This window comes from Anser cygnoides, chromosome 5 (genome assembly GCF_040182565.1).
Source record: "Anser cygnoides isolate HZ-2024a breed goose chromosome 5, Taihu_goose_T2T_genome, whole genome shotgun sequence".
NCBI lineage: Eukaryota > Metazoa > Chordata > Aves > Anseriformes > Anatidae > Anser > Anser cygnoides.
The window spans coordinates 22,482,197-22,510,153 of NC_089877.1; the positions used below are offsets into that span (position 1 = coordinate 22,482,197).

General features: G+C 36.1%; 1 protein-coding gene across 5 annotated transcripts in view; it reads left to right on the top strand.

Annotated features, from left to right (window-relative positions):
* The window catches only part of STRN3 (striatin 3), a 61,833-nt gene that overhangs the window by 1,275 nt on the left and 32,601 nt on the right, over nucleotides 1-27,957 (top strand). For 4 of the 5 annotated variants that reach the window (XM_066997259.1, XM_048058656.2, XM_048058655.2 and 1 more), the window contains exons 2-7: nucleotides 18,648-18,751; nucleotides 23,858-23,931; nucleotides 25,394-25,475; nucleotides 25,775-25,954; nucleotides 26,390-26,522; nucleotides 27,543-27,684. In XM_066997259.1, coding sequence (XP_066853360.1) covers nucleotides 18,648-18,751; nucleotides 23,858-23,931; nucleotides 25,394-25,475; nucleotides 25,775-25,954; nucleotides 26,390-26,522; nucleotides 27,543-27,684 — 715 coding nt within the window. The remainder of the gene's footprint in view (nucleotides 1-18,647; nucleotides 18,752-23,857; nucleotides 23,932-25,393; nucleotides 25,476-25,774; nucleotides 25,955-26,389; nucleotides 26,523-27,542; nucleotides 27,685-27,957) is intronic. The other variant, XM_048058654.2, reaches the window with a different exon arrangement.

The window sequence follows — 27,957 nt, forward strand, 5'->3', positions numbered from 1 at the left end:
AGAGCAAACGTTGGAGTTCCAGCATAGATCTCACCATTAATACCTGCTTTCGGGAACAAAAAAGACATCTCTGTTAATTACATTCACATATAAAAATAAGGCCATGCACAAACTATTCTGAATTTATGTACAGATTACAAAATCCACAGAATTTGAGGTATTTGCGTGAGAGTAATCATTCTTTTATGTGAGAGAAATATACGCAATAACAGTTTAACTTTATTATTTCCAAATAACCTTTTTTGGTGTGCTTTACCTATTGCGTGAACGTTTACTGTCTTGAAGCAGCATTCTATCAAATTGCACTGTAATTAGAGTTTTTAGTAGCATGCTACAACGGCAGCCAATGTTTGTGATGTATATACTTTCAGATTGGAGAACAGAGAGCAGTATCTGAACCTGAGCAATTCTTTCAGGACTTCTCGGCTCTATACTAAGCATGTAATTTGCACTGTTTTTCATTACAGCTATAATTAAGATAGAATAATGGGGAAAAATAATAATGAAGAAGTGGTGAAACAGATTTCACTATTTACTTCAGTTACTGCCGGTCTTACTATTTTAAGACATATGGAACGACTGTTCCTAAAATCATTGCGGCAGCCATTGACAGGCATTTTCAGTGGAGAGCAATGGACTGTTTCTCATGTCTTCTGTAGTGTATCGGTAGTGTAGTACTGTGTTTATAAATAAAGGCTTAGTGGTGTTCATTAGCAAAACAGTCTTGAAATATTTGTTTTAATGTAGAGGCTTTCGACTTTAAAATTAACTACCTCATTCAGTGCCCTAGATGTAAAGCTCAGTTCTAAGACTTTGAAAACTATATTTGACTTAAAAGTGCTGGTATGAACTCATGTGGCCTTTAGACAGTATGATGTGTTCCTGCCAAGTCTGCTGCTTGTGTTTGTAATTGCTGTTTGTCATCAGTGGCTGTACTGTTTCATTTGCTTATTTCTTCATGCGCCATCAGAGTTCTGACCCTGGCTGTATATGTGTTGATTCACTCTACCTCATGTGTGCATCAAGTCACGGGACGCGGCAGGCATACTTACTGCACAGTGGGTATGCACGAGGGTGGGCTTTTAATAACTCGGGAAGCCCAGGATAGAAGTGGGGTTGGGAGGAGGCAGAGAGAGGGCATTACCTGTGGACTTCAAATGTCAACCTGTGTAGTGATGAAACCTGATACAGACGAGTGTTGAGAGTGTTTTTTGGAAGAGATGTATTTACCAGGCCTCTCTGTGTGTGTATACATGATATATTTTTGGTCCTACAACTCAGGTTGTGAAGTCCCGCTTTATTTTGTGACTAATGAAGCCTTAATATTTTGGACCTCAAACAACAGTTTTACCTGTTGAAACTTCAAAGTCCGTTCATTTGTGAATACTAAGTACCTGTGTGTGGTTTTTAAGTGATTGAGGCCTCCTGGGTTGAACGGAAGAAAAATTTGGTAGTATGACAGTAGGTAATTAACACGGAAGCACGAAGCATGAGAATTGGATTTCTTAGGTGCAACTCTCACCCATGCAAGTCATTTCTTCCTTCTTTCAGCATTACAATACTCTATACATTCATTCACCATGCTGGTAATTAAAGGCTCCTTCTTAAGTTACCTCAATAACTTTGCAAGTGATGTTGTATGTAAAGCAAACTAAAAGAAAACTACATGACTTAGAAGTATGTTGCGATTTGATTTTCCTGCTCTGAATTTATGATTCTTACTCGTCCACAGAACAGGATAGTTTTATGCTGTGGATAAAAAACTAATGTCCATTCTGAGCGATTTCCCCTTCCTCCTCACCCTTTTTCCCCCTGTATAGCTCAGGTGATGGTAAGACTTGTCTACCCCTAGTATGAGCCCTCCTTGCATATGGGGGCGAGGCAGGGGGATTGATCTGCAGTAGCAGTTCATTTCCTTGGATCTTGTAATGAACTTCTTGATCTATTGTTCTACCTGTGTTTGGGACACATGTTTATAATTAATTTAAATCCCAAGTTACTTCAGTTGTCTTTGGGTTTGTACCACAGTCATAATCACTGACAAAAGGTGTCAGCCCTTTGGACCTGGAGAAGTTCTGTCCTAGCATCCTTAAGTCCATGTGCCCATCAGACTCAGAGTCTTTAATAGTTAATAACTTTAAAATAACTTTAATAACTTGAAAAGTTAATAACTTTTACGTTGTCTCTTCAAGCTGTTCAGGTGCATGGCTGCTCTGCCTGTGTGCACAAGTGGAGCAGTGTAGTTATTTGCTAAATCTGCGTGTGCAAGTCAGCGTCAAAGACAGAAATACCAAACACCAGGATTGCAGTACTTAAAGCATAGTAGACTTTTTCCTTCACTTGTAACACTGGCTGCCACACTGACTTTGTTAGTGCTTTCTCACTGTTGCGTAGAGAGGAAATACTCTGGCCACGGTTAGTGTGCTGATCTCTTGAAGTAATAGGCTGGATCTGTTCTGTAATCTCACAGAATGATTCTGAATATAATAATATCGTGTAATTACACCTGTAACTTTGCCCTGTCAGTGTCATGACCTTGATGTTGGTTGCTGTTACACTGCGGTAAATTCAGGTTGTGTTTTCTATAACGTTTATGCACTCTAGAGGGGTTATAGAAAGCCACTGTGGTTGGATGTTACCTCCTAAAGGAAACAGTTTTTCTATCAAATGTGTAAGTGGCTCTGTTGTTTCAGTTAAAAAAAAAAAAAAGTGGGAAAATACTTGAAGATGCATTACAGAAACTCATGGGAAGGAAGATAAAGTTGTGTTGAGGAGTCTTGTAGGAGATCTTAATGATCTTGCAACTTTTCAGGTATCTAGGAAGACCAGTAGGATTCCACTTTTTTGTGGGGCGTATGGGTTGATCTGGTCAGTCAGAATCGAGGTCTCAATTGTCGATGAGATAGACCTCTTTCTTCATATCTTCTGAACTGGATAAAAAGGCTGTTGAGTACTACCTTCAAAATCATGTGATAATGTGTTGAGAGAAACTTAACAGTAGATGCTACTTCCAAATGTTTTAAAATCAGGAAGAATAATTAAGAAACTTGAGTACTCACAATGATGTGTGTACAACTTCAGTATGCTGAGCGTGCATCCTTCTAACCTAAATGTGCAAAAAGACTTAATATGCTTGGTAATATGTTTTCCATTATATAAAGTGACAGCATTAGTGATAGTCAGTTCCTAGTTTATCTAATTTTACAAATGCTTTTTTCCTCAGCTATTTAGTGACATAATGGAACGCTTTATTTACCATTTTACATACTTTACATGGGTTGGAAAAAAAGATTTTCCTTGCATGCCTGCCTTTTTCTTTCTTTATCTCCCCCCACCTCCCTGAGGAGTGGGGAGCAGCTCATTAAAGGAGTTTTATGATCTTTGAGAACCTGGTGAATACTCCAGAATTACATCCTGAAATAGGACATTCCTTTCAATAGAAGCTGTGTGTTTTTCTGGGGAACTTTCACGCTTGAGTTGACTGTCTAAATTAGGCACTTCACCTGTGATTGTAGATGTGTGAACGTGTAAATATCATGAACTAGATGAGACTGTTCAGTGTACATGCCATGTTTCAACATTTTTTCAAAACACTTAGAAAGTGTAGTGATAATAAATTGCTGAAATATTTGGTTGCTTGTCTGGTTTTGCGTTGTTGCAGGTTTGAGCAGTGTGGCATGGGAATGCAGGGAATACTGTGCTCTTTAAATTGACAGAATAATTCTTCAGATAGCATAGACATCACCTTGCTTTTGGCAGGCACTTTTTTATGATGATAGATTGGAAGTGGAAGAAGTTATGATGGTTGCAGGATCTTCATTATTTTCTTAACGTGAAGAAAGATTCATTGAGTCTTAGCTAACATCTAGGAAGTATGATATAAAATGAAAAGCTTTTTTTTAAAAAAAAAAAAAGCTTTTTGGAATTAGTGGAATTTTACGCAGGGGATACTGTAGCTGCTAAAATATTCTTGGGTCAAAAAGTGTTTGAATAAGTTCATAGAATAAAAATCCCTGGGGGTGTTTAAGTTCAAAGATACCACCTCTGGTTGAGGATGCTTTTGAGTTACAAGTTGGAGATTAGAGAGTGTTTTCTGATGTTTATTCTTCTGTTTTTATACTATTCCCATGGAGCTGCCTGTGTGGCCACGGTTAGAAGTGGTATGCTGTGGTTGGTGGGCTGTTGGTCTGACCTGATGTAGCCATGATTATATCTGACCTCTAAAATAGCACTAATAGCTTTGATTTTATTGTTTTAAAATATACCTACAGTGCAGTTTCGGTAGTATTTTGCTTAAATAGCAAGCACTGATTGATAGTGGGGACATCGATCGTGATGGAACATGGTGGGGTTGCAGGCAGGAAAGGCAGATGCCACGGTAGCGAAACGCCCGGTGCATTCTAACTGCGTGCAGCAGCTATCGGTTGCAGTCGAGAGGGTTGCTGTTGGAAAAGATGCATAATTGATAAACTGCTGTTTCACTGCGTCTTACAGGTGTACCTCAGTATTTATTCTGAATATAAATTAAACTTTTTTTTTTAAGGGTTGTTTTAATAGTTGAATGAGACTAACTGAAAATACAATGAAATAAGTTGCAAAAAAATTGATCAACATTCTTTCTTGGGAATGCTTGTAAATGCCATGAGCTATGCAAATAATATATGCAGCTAAAATGTCTGACTTCTGTTCATGCAAGCCATTGAGGTATGTGCTGTAGCAGGAGTGCTGAAGTACCTCTGTGTGAATAAGTGTTGTGTATATGCACAATAAAGTATGGGAGTGCTTAATATCTTTGCTTTATAGTGAAACTTTTTTTCAGTATAAAATAGCATAGATCAAGTTAAGACAAACTTTTGTCATCAGTCATTTCTCTAAGCTAATGATGAAAACAGCTGCATATTTTGTGGAGTTTGCCCTTTTTGCGGTTTAAAGCACTGAATTGAGAGTTCTGTGTATTTTGGGTAGAGGGAAATTAGATTTATCTTAGGGTTTCCTTGCCGTGGCTTTTCAGAAGCTTTTTAGTCAACTGAGTTAGAGGCAGATAGCCTCTGGAAGAACTTCAGGTGCCTGCTTTTATTGAAGGCTCAAAGCCTGTTTGTGTGTGTATGAATAATGTACACAGAGAAGATGCAATTTTTAATCAAAATGCAGCTGCTATATAGTCAAGTTTACCATAAAAGATGCCTAGACAAATTTGATGTAAGGAGATTCCTCAAACTGGTTCGAGATAAGCAGGAGTTAGTATTTTCTCCTGCCGATGTAGGTACATTATTAATAATCCATTTTGTTAATTATAAATTTTAGATACCATTTGTAGCTCTAAAGGATTAGTGTATTCCTCATAAAAAAAGGGTTTTCACTTCTGTTTATGCCTAATTCTTCCAATATTCTTTTTTTTTAGGACTTGATTTACATCTTTAACTTTTCTATATAATTTTCATGCAATATCCTACAGGCAAAACACAGCAAAAGAATGCAGGACACTGAGCTACCTGTGCAGCCATGTAGAGATTGAATAAGAGATGCGTGGATAGCTATAGGCTTTATGTACATGAAGATACTGATCAGTACAGCAGTTGTGTAAGGTTTTTTCCTGGAACACTGCTCCTGTCCACACTGGGGTTCAAAGTTATTTTACTGTGTCATAATTACTCTTTCATAAATAATTATTTGGAATAAAATCACTATTAGAAGCAGAGAACAGAACTGTTGTCTCATTAACAGTTACTCTGGTGACATTTCTCTTTTTCGACGCAGCCTTATTTTAGATAAGGCATGTAACGCTTCCTGGGGAAGAATTAAAAAATATAGGGGGGGGGGGGTTTGGGGGGGTGCCAGTGTTTTATTTCTTAGTTTTTGCCATTGCTCATATTTTATATTTAATAAATATATTTAATGGTTCTCTGAGAAACCTTAGTTTGAGGATTTTTTTATTAAGTATCTGGTGTTATAATAATTTCTTCCACGCTGAAAGTAAGAATTGAGATAGAGGTGCGTGTGTTTATCCTGTTGTCATTTAAGAAGTTGGGCGAAGGTGATAATGATCTCCTTCCTAATTGACGAAGAGAATGGCTAGGGAAGTTGGATCCTCCACTGATTTAACAAATCTTCAGGACAAATGTGTGACCTGTAACAGCTTTGTTTGCATATCTGAGTGTTCGATTTTGGCACTCAGGCTGTTCTCAAATTATCCTAAGGAATGGCCCAGCAGGATATACAGTTTAATGATACCTTCTGCTTCATCTTTGTAACTCCAACAGGTATAAGAGCTAATTAAGAAGTTGGCTGTTCTTCAGGACCACTCCTGAATCTCCAGTGTGAGTTCAAGCAGTCTGTAGGATTTTTTAATCACTATAGTATTTTTAATGAAAATAGCTGATTAGCAATAATCTGATGTTAGGAACAAAGGGTAAAAATATTTTTTTCTGGGTTAAATTCCACTTAATGTTACTGGGGGATGGAGTGTGGTCTTGGCTTTTTGAAGGGATTGTGCATGCTTATGCATATGTTAGTGTTACGTGTGCATGTATTGGTTGTATGCTCTGAAATACTTTGTTTCTCAGAATGCTGATCGAAATGATCCTGAAATAGAGAATGAGCTTGAGAAATTCCAGATGTCTGAGCAACTTCCTGATTATCTCCCTTTTTTTTTTTTAATGGGTCACTTGCAGTAAAGTTTCTCTCACTCCCTTACCTTGGCTTGTCTTCTGAAATATGGTTGATACTTAACTGCTACCAAATTTGAGGTTGATGATCCTATAACACTGTTTTAAAATAAAATATAAACAGAAATTGGCTTTACGGTAGTGGCCAGTGTAATAGGCTGGAGAATGCTCGGTTCTACTATGTAACACAAAGTTGTGGTTTGTTCCTCTGTAAAATAATTTTTATCTCAAAATTAAGTATTCCCAGAGGAATGCTACCATATCTTACTTTGCTCGATACTGAGGTTAGCACCAGATAGCTTGAGTATGTTCGCTTACATTTCAGATAACACACTATGAAAAAGTAGAGAGAAAGTAGTAACGAGAGATGGATTTGACTCATTCAAACGCTTGGCACTTGGAGCTGTGAAACTGAAATTGCTTGCTTGCTTCAAGGATAAGGGTGTGTGTTTATTGGTATGTGTTTTGGTTTGTTTTGGGGTCCCGGGTGAGTGAAGTTGTAGTGACCAAACCCCAGGGTGCTGGAACAGAAACGTGGGGTACCCTGGAGAGGAAAAGGCAAAGGTCCTGCTTAGACGAACAGAATTTCTGGAAGTATTCAAAGAGAGGTAAACAGGTTTGCAAGTTCTGTAAGACTCATTCTGTCTCGTGGCTTTAGTGAGCTTTACACAGTTGAATTGGCAGAAGGCAGGACTGCTGGCTGCGTTACCGCTCTGATAAGTGGTGTAAATTAGAGACCATTGGCACTGCTCTGTGCCATGAGGCTAGATTAACATTTATGAGGTGCAAAATGCCCATTCCTCCTCAACTTCGTGAGGCCTCTCCTAAAATGCCTTACACTATACTTTATATGTACTACATAGAAGCATTTTAACTCTTTTTCTCTTTTGTTACATAACTTCTGTTTCTATTAACTTGATTATCAATTTGCTGCTGACTTAATGACGCTGAGCTCTTCAAGCTCTGCGGTATTGTGTTCTTTTGTGTGCATAGAGATGGCTTCTCGTGTTCTAGTTCTGACAGCTGAGCGTTTTGTTTTCTTTTTGTTTTCTTTTTCTGTCTTTTGCTTTCTTTTTCTGTCTGTTCCTTGGGAACGTATGTTACTGACCTGCAGTTGATGAACGCTGGCATGAGTGTTCATCACTAAAACAAGCCCGTTTAGCTTGTTTGTGTTCAGTCTGCTGCAGGTTATACTTTCCCCTTATGTATTCCTAAATAAAAAATAGATCTTCCTGGCTTTGGAAAAGGAAGTGCACGTTCTTGAGGATATTTGCCATGCTGGCGTTTTTCCTTCCCTTTCCACTCCAGTGATTGTAAGCACCTGCCACACTACAAAGCATACAACTTTGTTTTGATCTCTGTGCTCTTGTGCTACAACTACAAGTTATGATAGAGAGGTTAATATTCCGAGGTCTATTTAGTAGTAGGTGTCTAATGAGGCTCTAAATATGGCATTTAATTACTAGCAGAGTAATTAAATAATGTAACTTCATTTTAATAATGCACCAGCATAATGATGTTGACAGTAAAGATATTTTTAATCTTATCAAATATTGTGTTTCGATGTTACCATCAGTGTATAATTAGTCTTACTGGTTGTGGTGGTAACTCTTCTGGAAAGAAGGCTTTATTACTGGCTTAGGTGTATGCCAAAAAATGTCCAGCAGTTTAAATGAATTTACAGGAATCTTTTTAGATATAAATGGTCAGAGGTAACTTTTGTTCTTAAGATGATGCTTGGTAGGGCACATGCATTTAGGAGAAATGTAGAAAATGCGAAAAATGCTAGTGATAGTGACAGGATGAAGTTTTGCTAAAATAATCACAGAGCTGCTTTCTTCCAGGACCTCTGTGAGTTTTTGTAGTAAAAGAAAGTCAGTAAACCCCTGAATAATTTGTGCGTTTAAAAACGGGAGATGTAAATATAGAAATTGGGAAGTGATTTGTGTCTTGTGATCTGTGCAGAACTGGCAAGGCCAACATTGCAATATAATGGCCCATTCTTCAGTAGTAATTTTGAAAGGAATGTTAAAAATTTGGCCAAAAAAAAATCGGGGGCTAGAAGTAACATCTTGGAATGATCCATTTAGAGTTCAGTCTTGGTGGTTGACCAAATATAAATCTGAAAGCTAGCCTCGTTAAGTGCCTCCCTGGGTTTTAGAATGCTTTTTCAGATACTTTTTAATTTTGAAATAGAAAGCAGTTTAGGTTAAAAAGTGTGACACAATAGACTGGCACTCCACCTTAAAAAAAAAAAAAGACAAGACAGTCATCTCACTGAGGGTTGTCTACTGTGTGACAGGCTTATGTGTAAAGGTAGCTGTCCTTTTTTCTTGTAGAACAGCCTTTGGAATAATCAGGAAACGAGCTGAAATTTTTATGAAGTGAAAGTCTAGGAGTACTTTCTGTATGTAGTCACAGAAGAAGTATAAATGAATTCATAAAATAAAGTACATTTTACTCTGTCATCTGATCTAGTGCTGTTAATTTTGATGGAAAGAACACAAACTTAGGTCATAGTACTTAAATGAAGACCGGAACCCTTGGAATAAGCTACCAAGAGAACTATGGCATTTCTTTCTGTTTAAAAACAAAAACTTGAGACAAACGTTTGCTTTGGTGCAAAGGTGACTGACTGAAGTGTGGTCTATCTAAATGTCAAAATGCTTTAATTGATCTTCTTATCTTTTTAAATTGATATTATTTGCATCAATTTTGGGTTGAAAACACACTTTTCTAGGTGCCACCACTCCAATTTTCTGGTCAGAGAAGCCCGAAGACTGTTTTCCTCCTGGAAGAGAGAGAATTTATACATGTATTTTTGGTTGACTGCACAGCTTTTCTGTAAAATCTTGTATATGTACAGTATAAGACAGGGTGTCTTAAATGAAAAGGAAGCTAGTGCTATATGTACTCTAATGGCTAGTTTCTGGTAAGAAATGCCATAGCCTTTCTGTTTATTAACTAAAGTAGAAACACAATCCAAGTATTGAGAGCCTGTAACAAAGTACAATAGCTTAGAAGTTTGGTGGGTTGTTGGAGGGTGGTTGAACCTACCTCTTGGTAGCTAAAAGCTGGTTCTGAAAATTTAAAAATGAGAAAAAAGAAGTCAAAAACAGAAGAAAATCTCCAAGAACCCTTCCAGTATAAATACTAAGACTCCCATTTGCAAAACAATTCTGGCCTTGGATGAAGTTCTCTTACAGGTGCTCTGGTTGCTTTGTGCTTGGGTATATGTTTTGCCACCAGTTCGTGCTGTAAGCTGGAAAAAATGAAGAGCGTTAAGTTGTGGACCTGTCATTAGCATCCTTGGATATGTGTCTCAGTGCCTTATAGAGAAGATACAGGCATGTTCAATAGTTTATTTTGAAACTCTGATTATTGTGGTATGGGTATATGGTATGGGTTTGCTTTTAAATCTTGTAAACTTATGTATGTGTGTATGCATACCTAATATACACACACTTATAAGAATCAGCGTTTTGGTCTGGGCAGAAAAATGCTTGAAAAACTGGAGTGAAAAAATAGGGATTATTTTAGCATTACTTTGCATAGAACATTTTGTGAATAAACTGACATCTTTGGTGAGGTTAAATGTCTTCAGAATGCTTTCTGTACTGGGATATCACAGCAGAAAGAGAATTTGGATGTTGACAAAAGCTAACTTTGATTTTTGTGCTATTATGGATATAGTGGCAGAGAACTGCTAGTTGGTTTGGCAAAGAAACTGACTAGAGATTAATATAGGAAGTATTTTGTGTTTAAATTTTGGCATTGACAAACTTGATATCGATGGATTAAAATGTGTAACTGAGGTTCTTGCACTTCTCTTTAGTCTATTGAAAGTGACCGTATGTTGATAGGTAAAACTATTTAATATTCTTTATTAACTTTTGTCTGTGAAAGTCATATGAGCACTAATATTGTTATTTGTTGGAAATGCTGATGTGAAATGAATTAAATTCCAGTAGCGCGTCAGTTATGAAAATAGATGTAGGGTTGTATTTTACACGACTTGATCTTCAGGAGGTACATACTAGATGAAGGATGCTTATGTTTTCCAACAGACCTAATTGCAAAAAGAGCGTAGTTTATATATATATGATTTGTATTTGTTTCTTGAGCTTTCTCAAACTCTCTTTAGAAACATGACTGCCTCAGAGTCTTGGGGTTTCTGTTCAAACATGTTTCAGAGCTCATTGTACTTGCTAAAAGAATGCAGTCACAAGGGTGATATCTGGACCCTTCTTGGAGCAGGAGCTGTGTGAGTAGTAAGAAATACTAGTGCTACTTACGTTTCAGTTAGTTATTTAGTTGTCTGACTGATGACATCTGATGTTTGAATGGAAAGGTGGTGTTTTCTCAGTGAAACTATTGATGCTGTTGGAGATAGAATAACTTGCAGGTAAAAATGAGGGAGTTTTTTGACTCTTCAGAGTGTGTTGTCTGGTTAGGCAATCTAGTGCCTGCAGGCGTTCCTGTTGACTGTCAATTGATTAAAGAAACAATAAATTATGGCTGTTAATACCTTTCAGCTAAAAAAAAAAAAAAATACTGGATCTTGGGTCTGTCTGGATTGTTGATGTTCTTGATGATTTGCATGTCAAGTACAAAGGAAAGCGCAAACTTGCTAGCGCAGGAGTTAAGATGTTGAAGTGAAATGCCTGCAAAGTTATCAGGTGTGTGGGGAGAAGGAGAGCTGGCAAGTGGGGACGTGTTCTGATGTCTTGGCATGGAGCATTTTAGTAGTCCAATATGTTACAGTACGTTGATGATAACCAGGTTAACTTTATTTTTCGTGAAATTGATTTGATCATTCAGTCTTAGTGCAATGTGTTAGTTTCATGTATGGTGCAGGTGCTATATAGTGTCTGTGTTATTTAGTTATCTGTACTCTTCTCTTACCCTCATCTCCCAGCATTTCCATGCATCTAGATACACATGCTGCCTGCTTTTCCATCGCATCCTTCTCTGGGCCACCTGTCCTTCAAGTGGAGCAGTGTTACATTTTAGTCTTTCAGGAGAATGCTGTGTGTAACAGTTTGTATCTACAATTTTAGTGGCTTCTAAATGTTCTTTGGCCTTAGTCAACTTTTTTTTTTCCCCCTCCTGCTGGCTTCTGGATTGAGGACTATGTACAGCTTCTAAACCCTGATGTTTAGAGAGTGTTAGCCTTTAACAATACATCCAAGAGTTATGTTATTCTACTGTTCCTAAATATCAAATTGATTAGGAGAGTGGCTATAAAAAGAATCCTTGCACAAGAAAAAATGATTGGATGAATCATCTCTAGTAAGGAATAGTGACGGAATGGAGGTACGCTTAAACTGTGTTTTAAGTTGTCACTTAGCAGTTTGACTGGGGAAACTGAGGAAACTTGAAGAGGCAAATGATGTGATTCATATGATGGGACAAAATAGAATTTACCACTCTTAAGTTTGATCAGTTGACTGATAGATGAATTGTGTAAACTAGCGAAGAAGGAGTGGTAGTAGGTCGGAAAAATACCAAAGATCTGTGAAAGTTTCACCAATAGGGTTAGGAATGGAAAGCTTGATTTTCTGGAAGTTGTTCAAAGAAGCTGCTGGAACTTGATGGTAACTTGTCCCATAGGGGGGAAAAAAAAAGGCAAGCTTTTGACTTTGAATGATCAGAGGTAGTGAAAATTAGGAAGGACAGATTCAGGGAAGGAGGGAATTTTGCAAGCCTAGTCTTGGCCATACCCATTCCAGGGCTGAAGGGGACTTAGAGTTGAGCAGATTCCCTTGTATCTGTTAACAAATAGATCCCTCTTTGGGGTCAGATGTGTGTTTTGTTTTTTTTTATTTGTCACTCTTGTGGGAAAGTTGCTCAAGGGTGTCAGTTTTCTGATGGTTAATAATTGCTTTTGAGAAGCAATCAGAAAGTGATCAGACGAGTCTTTGAAGAAAGTATCAGTTGAAGAGCAAGAAATGAACATCAGCTCAAATGGTCTATAAAAAAGGGAACCTTGAGGAAACATCTCCATATCATTACTACTCCAGGTACAGTAGTTACTGACCTCATATGTAACTCACTATTGATAAGGTTCCCCAGAAGACTGTTTTCCAATTACTTTTTTATTCTATAGGATCTTCAAAAGTTCTGTCTTTGAAACATGTACGATCCTGCTATAAACACCAACACCTGCCTTATTGCACAGTTCCCTAGAGTAAGAATCTTACTTGAGACTTTAATTTGCAAAATCAAGTCTGATTTCAAATGAAGTTTATTTAATTTTTATTTAAAGTAGTGAAGGTCTTTTTCTTCAAGTCCTTTTTTTTTTTTCCAAGACAGTTTAAGGATAAATTAAAATACAAAGATATCATCAGGTCTGTATAGGTATACAGAAGCTCTTCTTAATGCTTTCACATGCATGAGGGTTTACATGTTCTGAATGCAGTGATGTTTCAAACTTTCTTTGTTGAAAATGAGGGTGGAGGCTGTTCTCTCATGTTCACTTTGCTTTTTGTGAGTGAGAACTAGAACAGCAACAGTACAGGTGTGCCTGCTCTTAAACTGCTGCTATTAGTCAAACCTTCCACTTCCCAAGTATGTTTTATTTTTCCAAAACCATTCTGCTTTATCTTCAGCATAATAAACATCTAAGAATGAAGGGTTTTTCTTTGTGTGTGATATGATTAAAACAAAATATTAAAAAAAAATATCTTACTATTGGTCTTAGTCTTGTGACATGCCCTAGTAGGATAAGCACGCATCTATTTGTGCGCTGGTATATATATTTAAGCTGCTTCAATGTATTATGTTTCTTTCAAAAATATTGCAGGCCTTTCCTTCCTTCCTTCTGGAACTCTGAATGGGCTTTAGAAAAATGCAAGCATTGCGTTGCAGCTGGCATTGCTTTACACACAGTTGATTTTTTTCAAAATACTCTTCTAGAGAGTTAACAGTGTTTACAACTGATACAGAAAGTAAGCATGCCTACTTACCAAGTGTGTTCCTGGATTGGTAAATCCATTAGAGTTTGGTTGCCTGAATTATATAGGAAAGCGTTACTATTCCAACAGCACAGGATAAATTCTTTATTAATCTTAAATGCCTCTTTTTCTCCATGATAGATCTTAATAGGTTTGAGTTCTTGGATGGATATTTCAAGTGCTGTACATCAGGATTTATTAATACAGTAAGACTGTGAAACCCTATGTATGTACTATTAAATAACCCTTAGGTTGCATATGACATTTTACCTGCCCAAAACACTATCATAACTTCCCTCCCTTGTTCTCAATGGCTATGAGAAATATGTTTAATCAAGGTAAACAGTTGTCCTTAAGTCAGGCTTTTCTGTGTGTTTGGAGCAACAAAAAGCAGTTTTAATGAGCGCTGCTATTATGGGTAATGTTGTATGAAATGAAGAGCAGTCATTCTTAGGTTTTAAAACCATTCAAGTTTCTTTAAAAATGAAACAAAACAAAATCTTCACTTTACTCCCAGAAAAATTTTCTTCAAATTTTTCATTGATCAACTTCTACGTGAAATACTGATTTTTGAAAAAGTTAAAGTTACGTGGAAGTTCTCTGGCGAACTAAATGTTCTGGTACGCTTGGATCAAACAATGTAAGGGATATGGAGCATGGGATGTGGATTGTCAGTGAAATGAGTGATTCATTCAGTCATAGTTAAGGAAAATTTTGGTATTCCTGTTTGAGATCTTGGAGTTTATTTGTTGAAAGACCGTTGTCTGATTATTGCTTGAAAAAATAAATAACCTTCCAGCTGTAAAATCTAGTACAGATTTGTCTGAAATGCAGCGTTCTGTTAAAATAAAACTAAGTTTACCAAGTCTCTAATATTAGATGCTAGAATTTTAACTTGACTCCTTCCATATCTAGGTCCTGTAGTTATTTAACCTCAGCCAGTGCTTTTCCATGGGATCCATACTATTCAAGTAGTTACTCAGTAATTCTTTTTATCCTTGTGTTTTGCCTTGCCTAGTTTTAGGCTTTATTTCATGCATCCTTGCACAAATACAAAATATCTGCCACTCTGTTTCTCAGTGCTCTCTGAATCCACTTTCATAATAAAACGCAGCAAATTCATGTGGTAGTACTCTTTATTTACAGCTGAGGGCCAAAGTGTAGAGGGAATGCAGAGTTATCAAGTGTCCCTTATTTTTGTAGAAAAATAGCGGATATCAGAGAGATGGAAAAATACCATAAATATGAAAATGAGCAGTCTGGTAGAAGAGGGAGAGTCTGCCCTGGAAGAAGAGGCTTCTGAGCTTGTTTACAATGAAAGGATTTGAAGCACAGTCCTATCGGGGGGAGCAGAGTCTAATATAAGTAACAATCATACGTAACTGAATGCAATTGGATTTTTTTAAAGCCATGTGAAAGCTATGTTTTTTGCATATGGAACTATTGTTTTATACATGTTAAGTAAAATAATGTTTTCTCCCTCTTGAGAAATGATCTTGCTAATACACTTCTTAAAAACCATTTTGATTGAATTTGTAATTCAGGAGAGACAGTACTTGTCTTCTCAGTTGCCTAGTCTCTCCCCTCTTAGAGGCTTTTGTGACCTGGACATGCAAGTTATGATTCTGTGGTCAGTTTAGGCTGATCTGAGACCATACTTCGGTATCCTGTTTGCATCCCTTGTGCCAGCGTAAGTACTCCCATGGCTGTTCAGAGTAGGATCAGGAAACTGATGTAATTCAGAACTGAGTAAAAAATAAATAGAATGATTTCCTCATTAGACTTAATGTATGGCAGCAAAAGCAGCAGTGTCAGCACAGTAGAGGGAACAGAAATACAAGCAGGAGGAGGATTGATCCTCTTATTAATCGGCCTGAGGACTTACAAATTGGTTAAAGACAATGTAAAGAATCCTCTTGTAACTGGCAGACAGGGAGGGAAGATGAGTATCAAATTGTTCTGTCCTGTTTTTGCTTCCCAGTGTTAGTGCCAGTCAATCCTTAGTCACCAGAATAGCTACAAATTGTATCAAATTCCTCTCAAAAGGAAGGAATGTCTAAAGATTGAGAAAGCTGTATTATGTAGAATGCATTTCTTCAGTGTTTGTGCATGCAACTTAAAAGTAGAACAACTGAGGGAGATGGATCTGTTTACTTCATCTTTTTTTATTGGACCTGAGATTTACTGCTTCTTGAAGAAATCAGGGTTGGGAAATCATATGTTCATTCTTGGGGCTCTATGTCATTCTAAATGTCTAGTAATAGCTTTGACAACCCTCATTTCTCAGTTGAAGACCTGAGGAAACAATTATTACAACTCCTACAGCAAATCTGCAGTAAATCCTACCTTTGGTTTCATATTGAAGGTCTTGATGTCTAACAGTCTTCCTACATTCTAAATTCATTTCCTCTATTTCTAAACATCTAACTGTTAACTTCTGCAGAGATAGCTTCAATTAGGTTTAAGCCATGTGACAGTCACAAGGGGGGTGAGTCCCTAGACCAGCTACATGTGTGTATAAACAATAGGAAGTGGTGCCAAAAGACGTCTGCTAATGCTGACAAAGATGATGGAGTGCATTCCTGTGGCAGCCTTTCTGTTCAACCTTTTGGATCCTGTGAAGACTGTTCCAAATGTTATTGTGTATTAAGGATTTTTTAAAGGCTTTTGTAAGGCTGGTTTTATCTAATAAGTATGAAGACTCAATTCTTTGTGGCCAAGTATCCGGAAGTCTTTCCAGAAGAAGGAAGTAGTTTGGCTGTGACCGTTTGGAGGCTTATGCCTCCCTCTGTGTGTGATCGTGGTTATATTATTTTCACCTCTGTGATCTGCAAACTGAGGATGAAGTAAGGTCCAGCAGTTGCAGTTGGCAGCTAAGATCTGTCAAATAGTTACAAAAGGATGCTAGTCAAAGACACATGACTAATGGAAGGGTTGAAGACCATCACTTACAGAAGAGCTGAATTTTGTAAAGAGTTGAGTACTACATTTGAGTTAAGGAGCATAAGAGCATTCGTAACTGTACTTAGATGATAATTGAAATATTTGTTTTTTTCATCAAGAGTCTGTGTGGATGCAGTAATTTCCTAATGTTTGAAGTATGGTGGTGAGAGTATACGCAAGTACCATAATAGTTTTATAAAAATTGCTTTTATAACTACTTCGTGTACTTCTGTAGTTATATATAAGGGCATTGTTTGCTTACAAGCTTTTGTTTTCTTATCATTGACTAATGGAAATTAGGATAACAGGTTGGGCTTGTGGAATTGTTTGGCCATTTGCTGCCTCAGGTACCAGGAAAATGTAAATGGCCTTCTGAAGAAAATGCTAATTATGTACAATTAACTTTCTATTGGATTAGAGTTAGTTTTTACACTGTTTTTAAAATCTAAATAAAATAACTGCGTACAGTTGTTGGGTTTGCTCAGCTCCTCTGTGCCTTTCCAGTGGGAGACTGCTATTTAAAATAGCTGATTCTCGATCTTTCTCCAACTTTTATCTTGAAATATCTGTGCAGGAGTCATTATAAAGCCTGCATTTATTTTTACTTCTCTATTACCTTGCAGTGTTGTCTGGTGCTTTACTTTTCTCACAAAGTGGCAGTAGTCAGTCAAGGGTGTTCTCACAACAAAACTTGTAACTTACTCATAACCGCATTGTTCTCACTAGGCTTTCAAATTTTAATTGGTTAACTTATAAGCTAGTGCAAGGTGAAAGAACACATTTTAATTGGGTTTACCATTAAGTAAAAGGCAATAGGGGCTAAAATCAGGACCGCACTGATGTGTGAAATTTTCTACTGTGATATCGCAGGAGCAATGCAGGAATGCCGTAATCTCAGACTGTCGCAGGCTCTAACCACTGAGAGCAGTGAAGGGTACAGCCACTCCCTTTAAAAAATATTTTAGGTCTTAAATAATAATGAAATTGTGTCATTGATCTTAACCTCTGTAGCACAATGTTGTTGCTTCTTTATTCTTAATTCAATTTTGTTGTCTCTTTTCTTCCATGCAAATACTATATCGAATCTTGTTTCAAGGTAGCTACCCAACGATTTTAGTCAGTTTGAAGTCATGACAAGGACAAATGAGTTTGTGGTTTCCAATAAGGGTAGCCAGTCCAGTGATATCAGTCACTCTTCGGTTTTGTATTCAAATTGCAAATTCTCTGGTCTTCCTTAGAGTTTTGACTTCTAAAAAGGCAAAACGTAAGCTCTTTTACTTTGTAGTGAGATTATTTTTTCTCTCAGCAAACTACCTTTTATTTTTTTCAGCTAGTTTAAAGCTCTCCACTAGACCTTTTGCACTAGTAGAGATAGCTAGTTTGTTTTACTGGGTATAATCTTGTCTGCTAGGTTAGCAGACAAGTTGAAGCTTCATTGTTTCTTTGTAGTTTAGGAAGTTAATTTGACTGCTTAAAAAAAAAAAAATTGAAATATTCAAAAATATTCTGCTCCATATAGAATGGCATCGTAAAAACAAATCTGTCATGATATTCTAACTTTCAGCTGTCTTCAGTAGCCAGTAGACTGTGAATTTGTAGAAGAGTTGCTTCCTGTAGAACTGATTTGCAAATTCTGTATTTGAATTCTTATATCTATTTGTTGTATTTCTTAATGTGTTTAATATATTAGCATTAAAAAATAAATGGTTTAAAAGTACGTTATATCTATTTTAATAGGGCTTTGCATTCAGAAGAAAATCTATAAAAGAAAAGATGCTAACAATGCAGTAAGGACAAAAATGCATGCATTTATTAAAATGTTTTCAAATGGTTCTTGTTTGTACCTTCTTTTGCAGTTACTATACTACACCTGTATTTCAATGAAAAAAAAAAGCAATACTTGTGATTTAAAATCAACATTGAATCTCTTGGGAAGAAATACTAATGACTAACTAAAGTGACTCATTGAAAGTAAAAGAAAAATGTTTTTGACTTTTCTTCCAAGCCAGACTTGATTGCTTTGTTTTGTTTTGGTAACAAGATGAAATAAAATCAGTTATCTTTTTTCTTTTTGTATTTTCAGGCTCGGATAGCATTTTTACAAGGGGAAAGAAAGGGTCAAGAAAACCTGAAGAAAGATTTAGTGAGAAGAATAAAAATGTTAGAATATGCATTAAAACAAGAAAGGTAGGTATACACATTTAAGTTTTTATCTGACCTGGAAGACTTTGCAGACTAGGAGGGGTTCCTTCACTTCATGTAAACTGTAGAATCATCTAATAAAGATAGTTACTTAATGTACTTAATGTTACTTAATGTCTTTATGGTTGGTTGTCTTTACATTATGGGTTTTTGATAATTACTGAAAAATATTCTTTAAACTGAACTGCCTAGTACTGTTCCTGTCTTTTTTTTTTCTGATGAAATTTAGTGGCTGGTATAAGAAGTTCCACACATTTCAAAACTGTTTGGTCTTATGTCTTAACCACAGCAAGTTCAAATTGAACAGATTCTCTTTTTCTGAGTTAAAGAACAATTGCATGCTAAGTAAAGACTAAACCAAGCAAGGATAGTTCTTCCTAAAATGCTTACACCTTATTACTACGCCTTTACCTATTCTCCAGTGGTATTGAACTTTAAAAGACTAAAAATATTGATCCCTCCATTCTTTACAACTGTTTTGTATGCGTTGCATGATGAAAGCTATATTTTGTGGCAGAAAAGAATCCTTTGGAATTTAATACTACGTTTCAAAGTACTGATATTTCATGTGGTAAATGCTAGAATTTCTAGTCTCAGTAGGTTTTCTGTAGCATTAGTGTAATGAAATACTCCATTCAGTCCACCCAGGGTAATGTCCTTCAGAACTACAAACTCTCCTGTTGGCTGACTGCTTAGTTGGCCAAAATTAGTTCTTTGTTTTGCAGTAGCACTAAGCAAACAATCTTGTCATGTTCCTATACTTTCAGTAGTGGACTTGATTCCTAAATTTCATTTTATCTTGTTCTTAAAAAGAAGCAGAATCCAACACTGTTAACTTCTTAAGGGTCAGGCAACAAAATTGTCAGCTTTTGTTTATTTGGTTTGTGGAGAATATTCTTGCCAGTATAAACTTAAGAATGTCCAGATGAGGCCTAGCTATATTTACTATAAAATTTTAAGTCAGTTGTCTGAGGGTATGTCTTAATATATTCTACATTATGAATTAGTACTATAAATAACTAACTAGTATAGAAATAACTGATTAGTCTGGTTCTTTTTTAAAAGTCATTATTTTGGCAAGGATGGCTACATGCCTTTTAATGAAACATGCAATATAGAGGTGTACTTCAGAAAATGGTGTAGGTTTATATGGCAAGTCATACCACCACATTGTGTGTTTTAGTTAATAGGTGAGGTAATAAGGTGCCAAGGAGCTACTTTATATGGCCCTGTTCTCAGGGTAGAATGTAACTTCAGCTTTCCAACTAGTACTAAGACTAAAAGCTATATTGTTAAGTCATACCGGTAATGTGCAAGTGACTGGATTCGAGGCAGATGAAAAGTGTGCAGTATTGGGTGGGCAGCGTACTCTTCCTCTAAAAAAACATTGAACAGTTGAAGGAGAACAGTTTGGTTGTTTGGGCAGTGATAATCTCTTTGTATGATGCACAGGGAGACTTTCTGCAAATGCACGTTGTAAGGCTGTGGGGATTACCTGCTTAATAAGATAAATCAAAGGCAGTTAATTACAGCCAGTGTGCGAAAGTATCATACAACAGAACGCAGAATATGAAAATAAATGGTATTGGTGGAACCCCATTGATGCTTTCCCTTGAAATGCAACTACCTTTATAGTTTGACTTCCCATGACATTCCAAAATTCATCTGATGAATGAGAAATTTATAATCATGTGTACAACAGAAGCAGAGCAGAAATGTACAGTTCACTTTATCTCTTGTGGCTGCTGGGTACGAGCCAATGCTGCTTACTTTTCAAGAGGAAAATCCTTGCTTAAGTCCCAACCAGAAATGTAATGAAGGTTGGCTAAAAACAGGAACTGCAACTCGAGGGTTGGTTGGTGAATGTGTGGGAGGCAATGAGGAAGCTTTCTGTAACTTTTTGCTACTCATGCTCAGTAGTTTGAGATCTAATTGTCAAGGTATGATGGATTGACTAAGGAAAGCAAGCAGGTACTAACTTGTTATACTGTCATTCTTGAATGATACACTGTTAGTTTTTGTTGTTGCGCTGAATGAGGAGTTCAAGATGATAGGGGTTATTGTATTTTCTTGCCATTGGTGTTCTGCCTGGCGGACCCCAACTAATGACAAGCCCAAAGATAAAAAATTCTGTGAATTTCTGATTGGAGATCACTGGAGATCTGGGGAAAGTTGACAGCAGTTTCTGGTATTGCACCTGATTTTCCCTCCAACCCTTTTTCCTCCTCTTCTAATGCTAACTCCCTAATGCTGTCAGAAAGTTTGAGGCAGTGAAATGTCAGATTATAGGGAGTCTGGGAAAAAAAACCTCAGACCATGGTGAATATCATGATTTTTCAGACAAAGGGAATGAAACAGGACATCAGTGTGTAAGATTCAATAAAACACAGTAATAGTCACAAAATAGTTTGATATTTCTATTTTTTTTATCTCTAAGTATGTAACAGGTGTGGTAATGTTTTAGAGAAGTAAAATGATGCTTGTTATTTCAACTTCATTGAATGCTTAGGGTCAGTTCTTCATGATTTTTATTTTTTGGTTAAAAAAAAAAATCATGCCCTAAATGATTATGTGTATGTGTTTTCTGTTTGTTTCTAGCTAGTCTATATGTCTTTACAGTGCTCTACAAACATAGCCAGACTTTCTCTGATTCATATTTTGAGCCGCTGCGCTCCAAACTTCAGTAACATAGTGCTTAAATAAAAAAGACTTTCTGAGATGATAAAACTGCCTATATTTTGACTTTGTGGTGTTTGGATAGGAGCTGGCTTGTTTCCTTGCAATTGAGTGGTAGAATTCAACAGCTAAATAGCAGCAAGCAGTTAAATCCGCTTTACAGGCATTCTTTCTTCTCCTGTTAATTTCTTCAATCATGGAAACCTAGCTTTAGAAGAATAGCAAGTCAATATTCAAAAGATGCCTCTTGGAGAATTCAATTATTGTGTGGTGTGGGGTTGGGGATTAATGTCACTGACTCATGAACAACAATGCAGCTTTTTAGTGATTTTCAAGATACGTAATGATTTAGCCTTGTTTGTATGGAAAATATGGAGGGGAATTTCTTACTATAGAACTGAAGTTGAGTATCAAATGTGTTGTGAAAGCCTTAATTGATCTCATTACATGCAGCAATATTTTGGCTTATTTGTAGTAGCTAGTCATTGGTATATTTTTAGATCAAATACCTCATTATCTTTTGTAATGAACAGTCAGAGCAGGATTTTAGTTATGCTTTGAAACTGAAGCTCCAAAATGGGCCGACTCCTCATAAATAGTATTGACAATGGCTCTGAATTGAACAAATTCAGGTTGGATTTTTAATTACAGTGCTTCACTGACTTCAGGTATGAGTCTGTTTGTATTGTTCTGTTTTATTGATCTTCAAAACTTCTTATTTTCATTTTGTAATTATTTTACCTCAAGCGTACAGTACTTTCTAAGACATATAAATCATAGTCTGTAAGCTTTATCTGAAAAGCCTGGTGGTACACTACCCTATTGCGATGTGGAACAAAGCTTTGTCTCTCAGTTTGGAGAGAGCACCTAGTGTTGACAGTCTTACTACTGGATGGATGAAATGTGTTCAAATTCAAGTAACTTCAGATTTGTGTTTGTATTTAATTGGCAGTCAGTCAAATTCAGGTCACTCATGTACCACCTCTTCAGGAACCCTACAGTTTTTCAGTTACAATGTAATTGCTAGGAAATGCAGAATTTTCTTGCTACCAAGGGTCAATAGTGCCATCTACTGATAGTTTGTTAATGAGACTGCTCCTAATTGCCTGCAGTTCTGTCAGAAACTTCTGTGATTTAGAAGGAAGTCTTCTATACTATCCATTAGGTCAGGTAGCATTTGAGAAGAACTTGAATTTGGGGGGAAAAAAAAATCCAGCAGTGTCTCAGTCATTTGAAAAGAGAATTTTTTGGGAATCCTTGGTTTTGTCTAGCACATTTCAGTACGTATCTTTTCTCAGGAAGCTCTAGTGTCTGCATGTTTGGGAGTAGGCTTTAAAATTGGTGGGAACTGGATGTGGTTCAGTTACTTCAAAAACTTTAGTCAAATGTTAAATTTAGAAGTATAAAGATAGCTTTATTTCATAGAGACCTTTTTTTTCTAAATGTGGCTGATAAACTTCTACCAGAGTTCTTTCACCTCAGTTCTGCTATAGAACATCTAGATCTTTTTTTCCCTGAGATTTTAAGATTATTTTTTTTTCAGGGGATTTATGAAGCAAAAGTTAAGTTGTGAAAGGTCTAGGAATAAAGTCAGAGAATTCAGAAGTATTACTGTAGGTGGTGAATGTAATATTCCTGGAGATGAAGGGACTTGAAGACTCTTGGTAGGCACCCTGCGCAAAGAAGGTGATTTGGATGTCTCATGCATACCTGTGTGGAAGTGTCACCAAAACTGATTTTTAAAAATTGATGTAAAAGCAGAGATCAGGGGGCTGAGAGATCAGGAGATAGGAAGCAGTGAGGCACGCTTACATAGGTGGATCGAGCAGGAATTGGAAGCGAAGCCTGAAGTCAGTGAGGAAGAGAAAATCAGTAAGAGAATCTGTGATAAGGGAAGTTAGCACAGGGGAAAAATATCTGTTGTGCAAAGGCAGAGCAGGAGAAGAATTGAAAAGGAAATTGAAGGTGGCAAATAGGCAGGGATCCCAAATGTAACGTTCATTCATCATAGGATGATTGGTTAACTGTGACAAGTGATGAAATTATCCCTGATAAATAATTGAAGCTACTGGTTTTCAAAAGGTTCTTGTGGTAGCTGATGTGCAGTGTTTGTTGGTTTTTTGCTTGTTTGTTTATTGTTAATAAAAATTAAAAAATACGTATTTTGGAGAACATACTAAATACCTATATATTGTCTGGTAATCATGAATAACTGTAAAAAGGTTATCTCAAAATTACGTTCTTGAAAGACTAGAATTAATTTAGAATTAATTCTGTTACTATAATGATCGCAACAGCTTTATTTTGATTAGTGGTGGTGTGTTAATATGGTTGTTTTAAAAGGGAATAGTAGAATATTTTGAGTTGGTAAAAGCATTGTATGCCAATTTGTTAATAATTTCCTTACTTTTCCAGGGCAAAATATCATAAATTAAAATATGGCACAGAATTGAACCAAGGTGACTTGAAAATGCCAACTTTTGAATCAGGTAACTTTTCTGACAACAGCCTGCTTTAGCATAATTTGTTCTACATAAATTGTTCTAGATTTTCTTTGTTTATTGCAATTTTCAGTCTTTTTTTTCCATTCAAGTACATTATAGAGAAAATACCTAGGAAAAGTTTTATGTCGGGTCAATATTTTTATCTCTAAATCAAAATGAATTTTTTCTTATTTTTTCTTTTTTCTTTTCTGAAACAGCTCTGAACATCAAAGAAAGTTTTAAATAGTTACACAATTCCTTATTTAGCTGTGCTTCTCTTACTTCTTAGATATCTCTTGTTGAAGGATTTAATGTTTTACACCAGTGTGACATCCATTTAGAGGGAAAGCATAAGTGCAGAATAAATATCAGAGATACTTCTGGTTTTGATGCTGTTATAGGATGATAGTTTTTAAAGAATGAGGAAAAAAAATACTGTATTGTCCTGGAAAAAGTTGTTGAGTTTGTTTTTATCTTAAATGAAGGGAGAATGTTCTAAGAGGAAAAATTAGCCTGACTTTTTGCATCCTGGAGTGCTTGTGATTTTACAACACTGATAAGAAGTTGATCATAAGAGTTTTGCTCTTCACAATATTGCTTATAGAGAAAAGAATTTTTCATAATTGCACTAATAAGCAGAATTGAATGTGGCTTCTATTGAAATGTAGGTCTTCTGGAAAGTTGCATTGTTGGCCTGTATTTTAATAATGTGCCTTAAAATTGTGGTCTGCAGATCCTTTTTGTTGTTTTCTTCCTGTTTTCTTCTGCTTCAGAAGTGTCACATTTTGGGTACTTACACCCCCAGGTGAAACTAGAGATCACAATGAATATTTTTTACTTGATGGGAGTTTTAGTATATATTTAAATGCAAAGGAAGTTAGATGTTTTAATTCTTAAGCTCTTAATTTGTCCCACATTTTATAGTCTCTGCCATAGTAGGTGTAGTGGGTTCTAGATTTTATTTGTTGATAGTAGGCTCATGGAAGTTGTGTTAAACTTGACATGTTTGTTTTCTCCAAATGCTAACGTGTAACTTCATTTTTGTCTTTTATTCTTCTTTTAACTGTATTTTGTTAGTGTTTTCCAAGTCACTTTCTAATCCTCTCAGCTTTGTAGAAGAGGTATACTTCTTGCATTAACATTTCTTAGCAGTAACACTTGAGCCAGTTGGGGCCAGACTTTCTTCTGTGTACAAGTTAAATACTTTTTCAGTTCCTTTTCTCCAAGTAGAGGATTAGAATTTTTGAACTCATTTCGTTCTGTTAAATTATTTGTTTTATTCTTTAACAAGGAATTAAGGGGGGAAAAAGATATTTTAATTAAAAAAAAAAAAAGCTTTAAAATAGATGCCACCTTATGCAGGTGTAAGATTTGCTTTTAGTTTCATTGGTGTCTTGGAAAAAGCTGAATTAAAAAAAAAAAAAAAAACTAACAAAAAACAACCACTAAATATGATGCTATCTTTCAGAAGAAACCAAAGATACGGAGGTTCCTGCAGTACCTCAAAATAGCCAACTGACCTGGAAGCAAGGCAGACAATTACTAAGACAGTAAGTAGTGTTGTTGGAATATTGGTGTATTCAAACTGTTTTCTGAAGTCTTATGAGCTGTGTATATGCTTACTTTTTGATACCGGGTAATTGAGGTGGGCAGATGGTGGTTTGTCATACAGGGTTTATAGGCTTGACCTTTAAGCAATATAGATGGAGCTTTTCCATGTGAGATGGATGGAGATGAAGTTTATTTTAAAATAAATGCCACAATAATACATTTTATAGAAAGAGTTGATACTGATTTATTTCCTTTTCCCTCAGATGTGCTTTCCTCTTTTTCCTCTTAATGTGTGTAGGTATCTGCAGGAAGTAGGTTATACAGATACGATATTGGATGTACGCTCCCAGCGGGTCAGGTCTTTGCTTGGGCTCTCCAATTCAGAACCAAATGGTTCAGTAGAGACAAAGAACTTAGAACAGATTCTCAATGGGGGTGAATCTCCTTCATCAAAACAAAAGGGACAGGAAATCAAAAGGTAAGTGAAGAGGTGAGAAATGTGTGAAGTTATAGTTTATTCTACATAGTCATTTTAATGTACTGGTCAGTTCACGTTGAACTTCAGGCTCTGAAGGCTCTGAACCCTGTGAGCATAGCTGACTACAAATGGTTATGAACTTAAGTAAAATTGATTCTAAGTCTTGTGTAGAAAATATATAGGGTTATATGACATAAATTTATCTTCAATACCACTTTGGAATTACTATTTTAAGGAACGATACCGATGAGTGTTGCAGAGTGAAGAATTAGACAGCTGTAGAAACTTTTTCATGCAACAATTCATTGTCGTTGTGCTTGTTTTAAAATTCTTACGCTTATTAAGTCAGGTAGCAATTTAATTTAATCTGATTAATGTTCTAAAATCTCTCGAGCAAGTAAATCTCTCTCCCTGTTCATGTTTTTATTTTTCTAGGAATTCTGGTGATGTTCTTGAAACATTTAACTTCTTAGAAAATGCAGATGATAGTGATGAAGAAGAGGAGAGTGACATGATAGAAGATATTGCAGAAGGAAAAGAAAAGCACCGGATAAATAAGAAACATAAAGTAAAATACTTTTTTAAAATACTGCTTTGTATACATAAATTTCCCTTTTTAAAAGGGAAATCTTTTTCCTTTTTCCCCCCAGACAGTTATAAGTATGTCATGTTTTTTATTCCTGTGCTAGAAGTTTCTCCCTGTCACCAGGGTTTCTTTATGCAAAGAGGTTGATTTAGGACCACTGTACTGACAGTTTCATTATGTTTTGCTCAGCAGAGAATTCCACGGTATTATGGTGCCTCTGGCTGCGTTGAATTTTCATAAATAGCTAGAAACAGTAGCTCAGCTTGATGCAAGTCTGAATCTCCCAACTTGACTTGTCAGGAAGGGTTTTATACACCTTTAGTATTAATTTGTACTTCTGGTAAATAGATGAATCAAAATACTGGTTGAATCTTTTTTTCTTCTAGGGCAGTAGGTAGTCCGATAAACATATAATCTAGTAAGTAAATCACTAAAGCATCTACGAAGACAGTGCAGTTATATTTTGACTCTTGACAAAGCTTGTTTTTTATTAAAAAGTAATAACTGAAAGATTGTTTACCTTTGTAAATATTGTGTCCTTATGCAAAAGTATAAGAATATTGCCCAACTTCTTACAGAAACACAGCCTCACATGGAAATTTCTTCACCTGCAGAATGAAAGAAAACATTTCAATGATGCCTTAGCAGGGAGTTATAAAGCTTCTCTAGAAATCTGTTAATATTGCAAGAAAATCAACAACAGTTTTTGGTTGAGACCTTTTAAATCAAAAACAAAGTCGTGGATGTACTTGTTTGTTGCTAAACCTTGTGTCAGTGCTCTTTTCCCTTCTAATGATCACTAGGCTGTGTTTTTTTTTTCTTTTGATTGTAAGCAGCTCTGACTAGATTTAAGTATCTTTTTCTGCATTTCATTTTGGAAAGTGTTTTCCTATGCAACTAAGTCTTCAATGAGAATAATCTATATAATTTTTAAGTTAAATATTTGAGTATGAGAAAGGTTCACAGTTCAAATTCAGAAAGTTTTTTTTAATCTGTTTTCAGATTGGTAATGAAGGTTTAGCTGCAGACCTTACAGATGACCCTGATACTGAAGAAGCGTTGAAAGAATTTGATTTTTTAGTAACAGCTGAAGATGGTGAGGGAGCTGGAGAAGCCCGAAGTTCAGGAGATGGAACAGAGTGGGGTAAGATGCCAACAAAAGAATGTACAAAATAAAGGAAAACTTGTTCATGACATCATATTGGTGTTGCAGTCTATGCTAAGGTGGTGTGAATGTGTGGATGATTGTGATGGTCATATACTGGTGATTAGACAATAGTATATTGGATGCTGAAATTTTCATATTTATTTACTATTGCAGTTGCCAGAAATTCAGTTATAGTTATGTTTTATGTTTTCGTTTTATTTTCAGAAAATTTCCCCCGAAATAGGTATTTTCTTGTTTGAATAGAGGGGA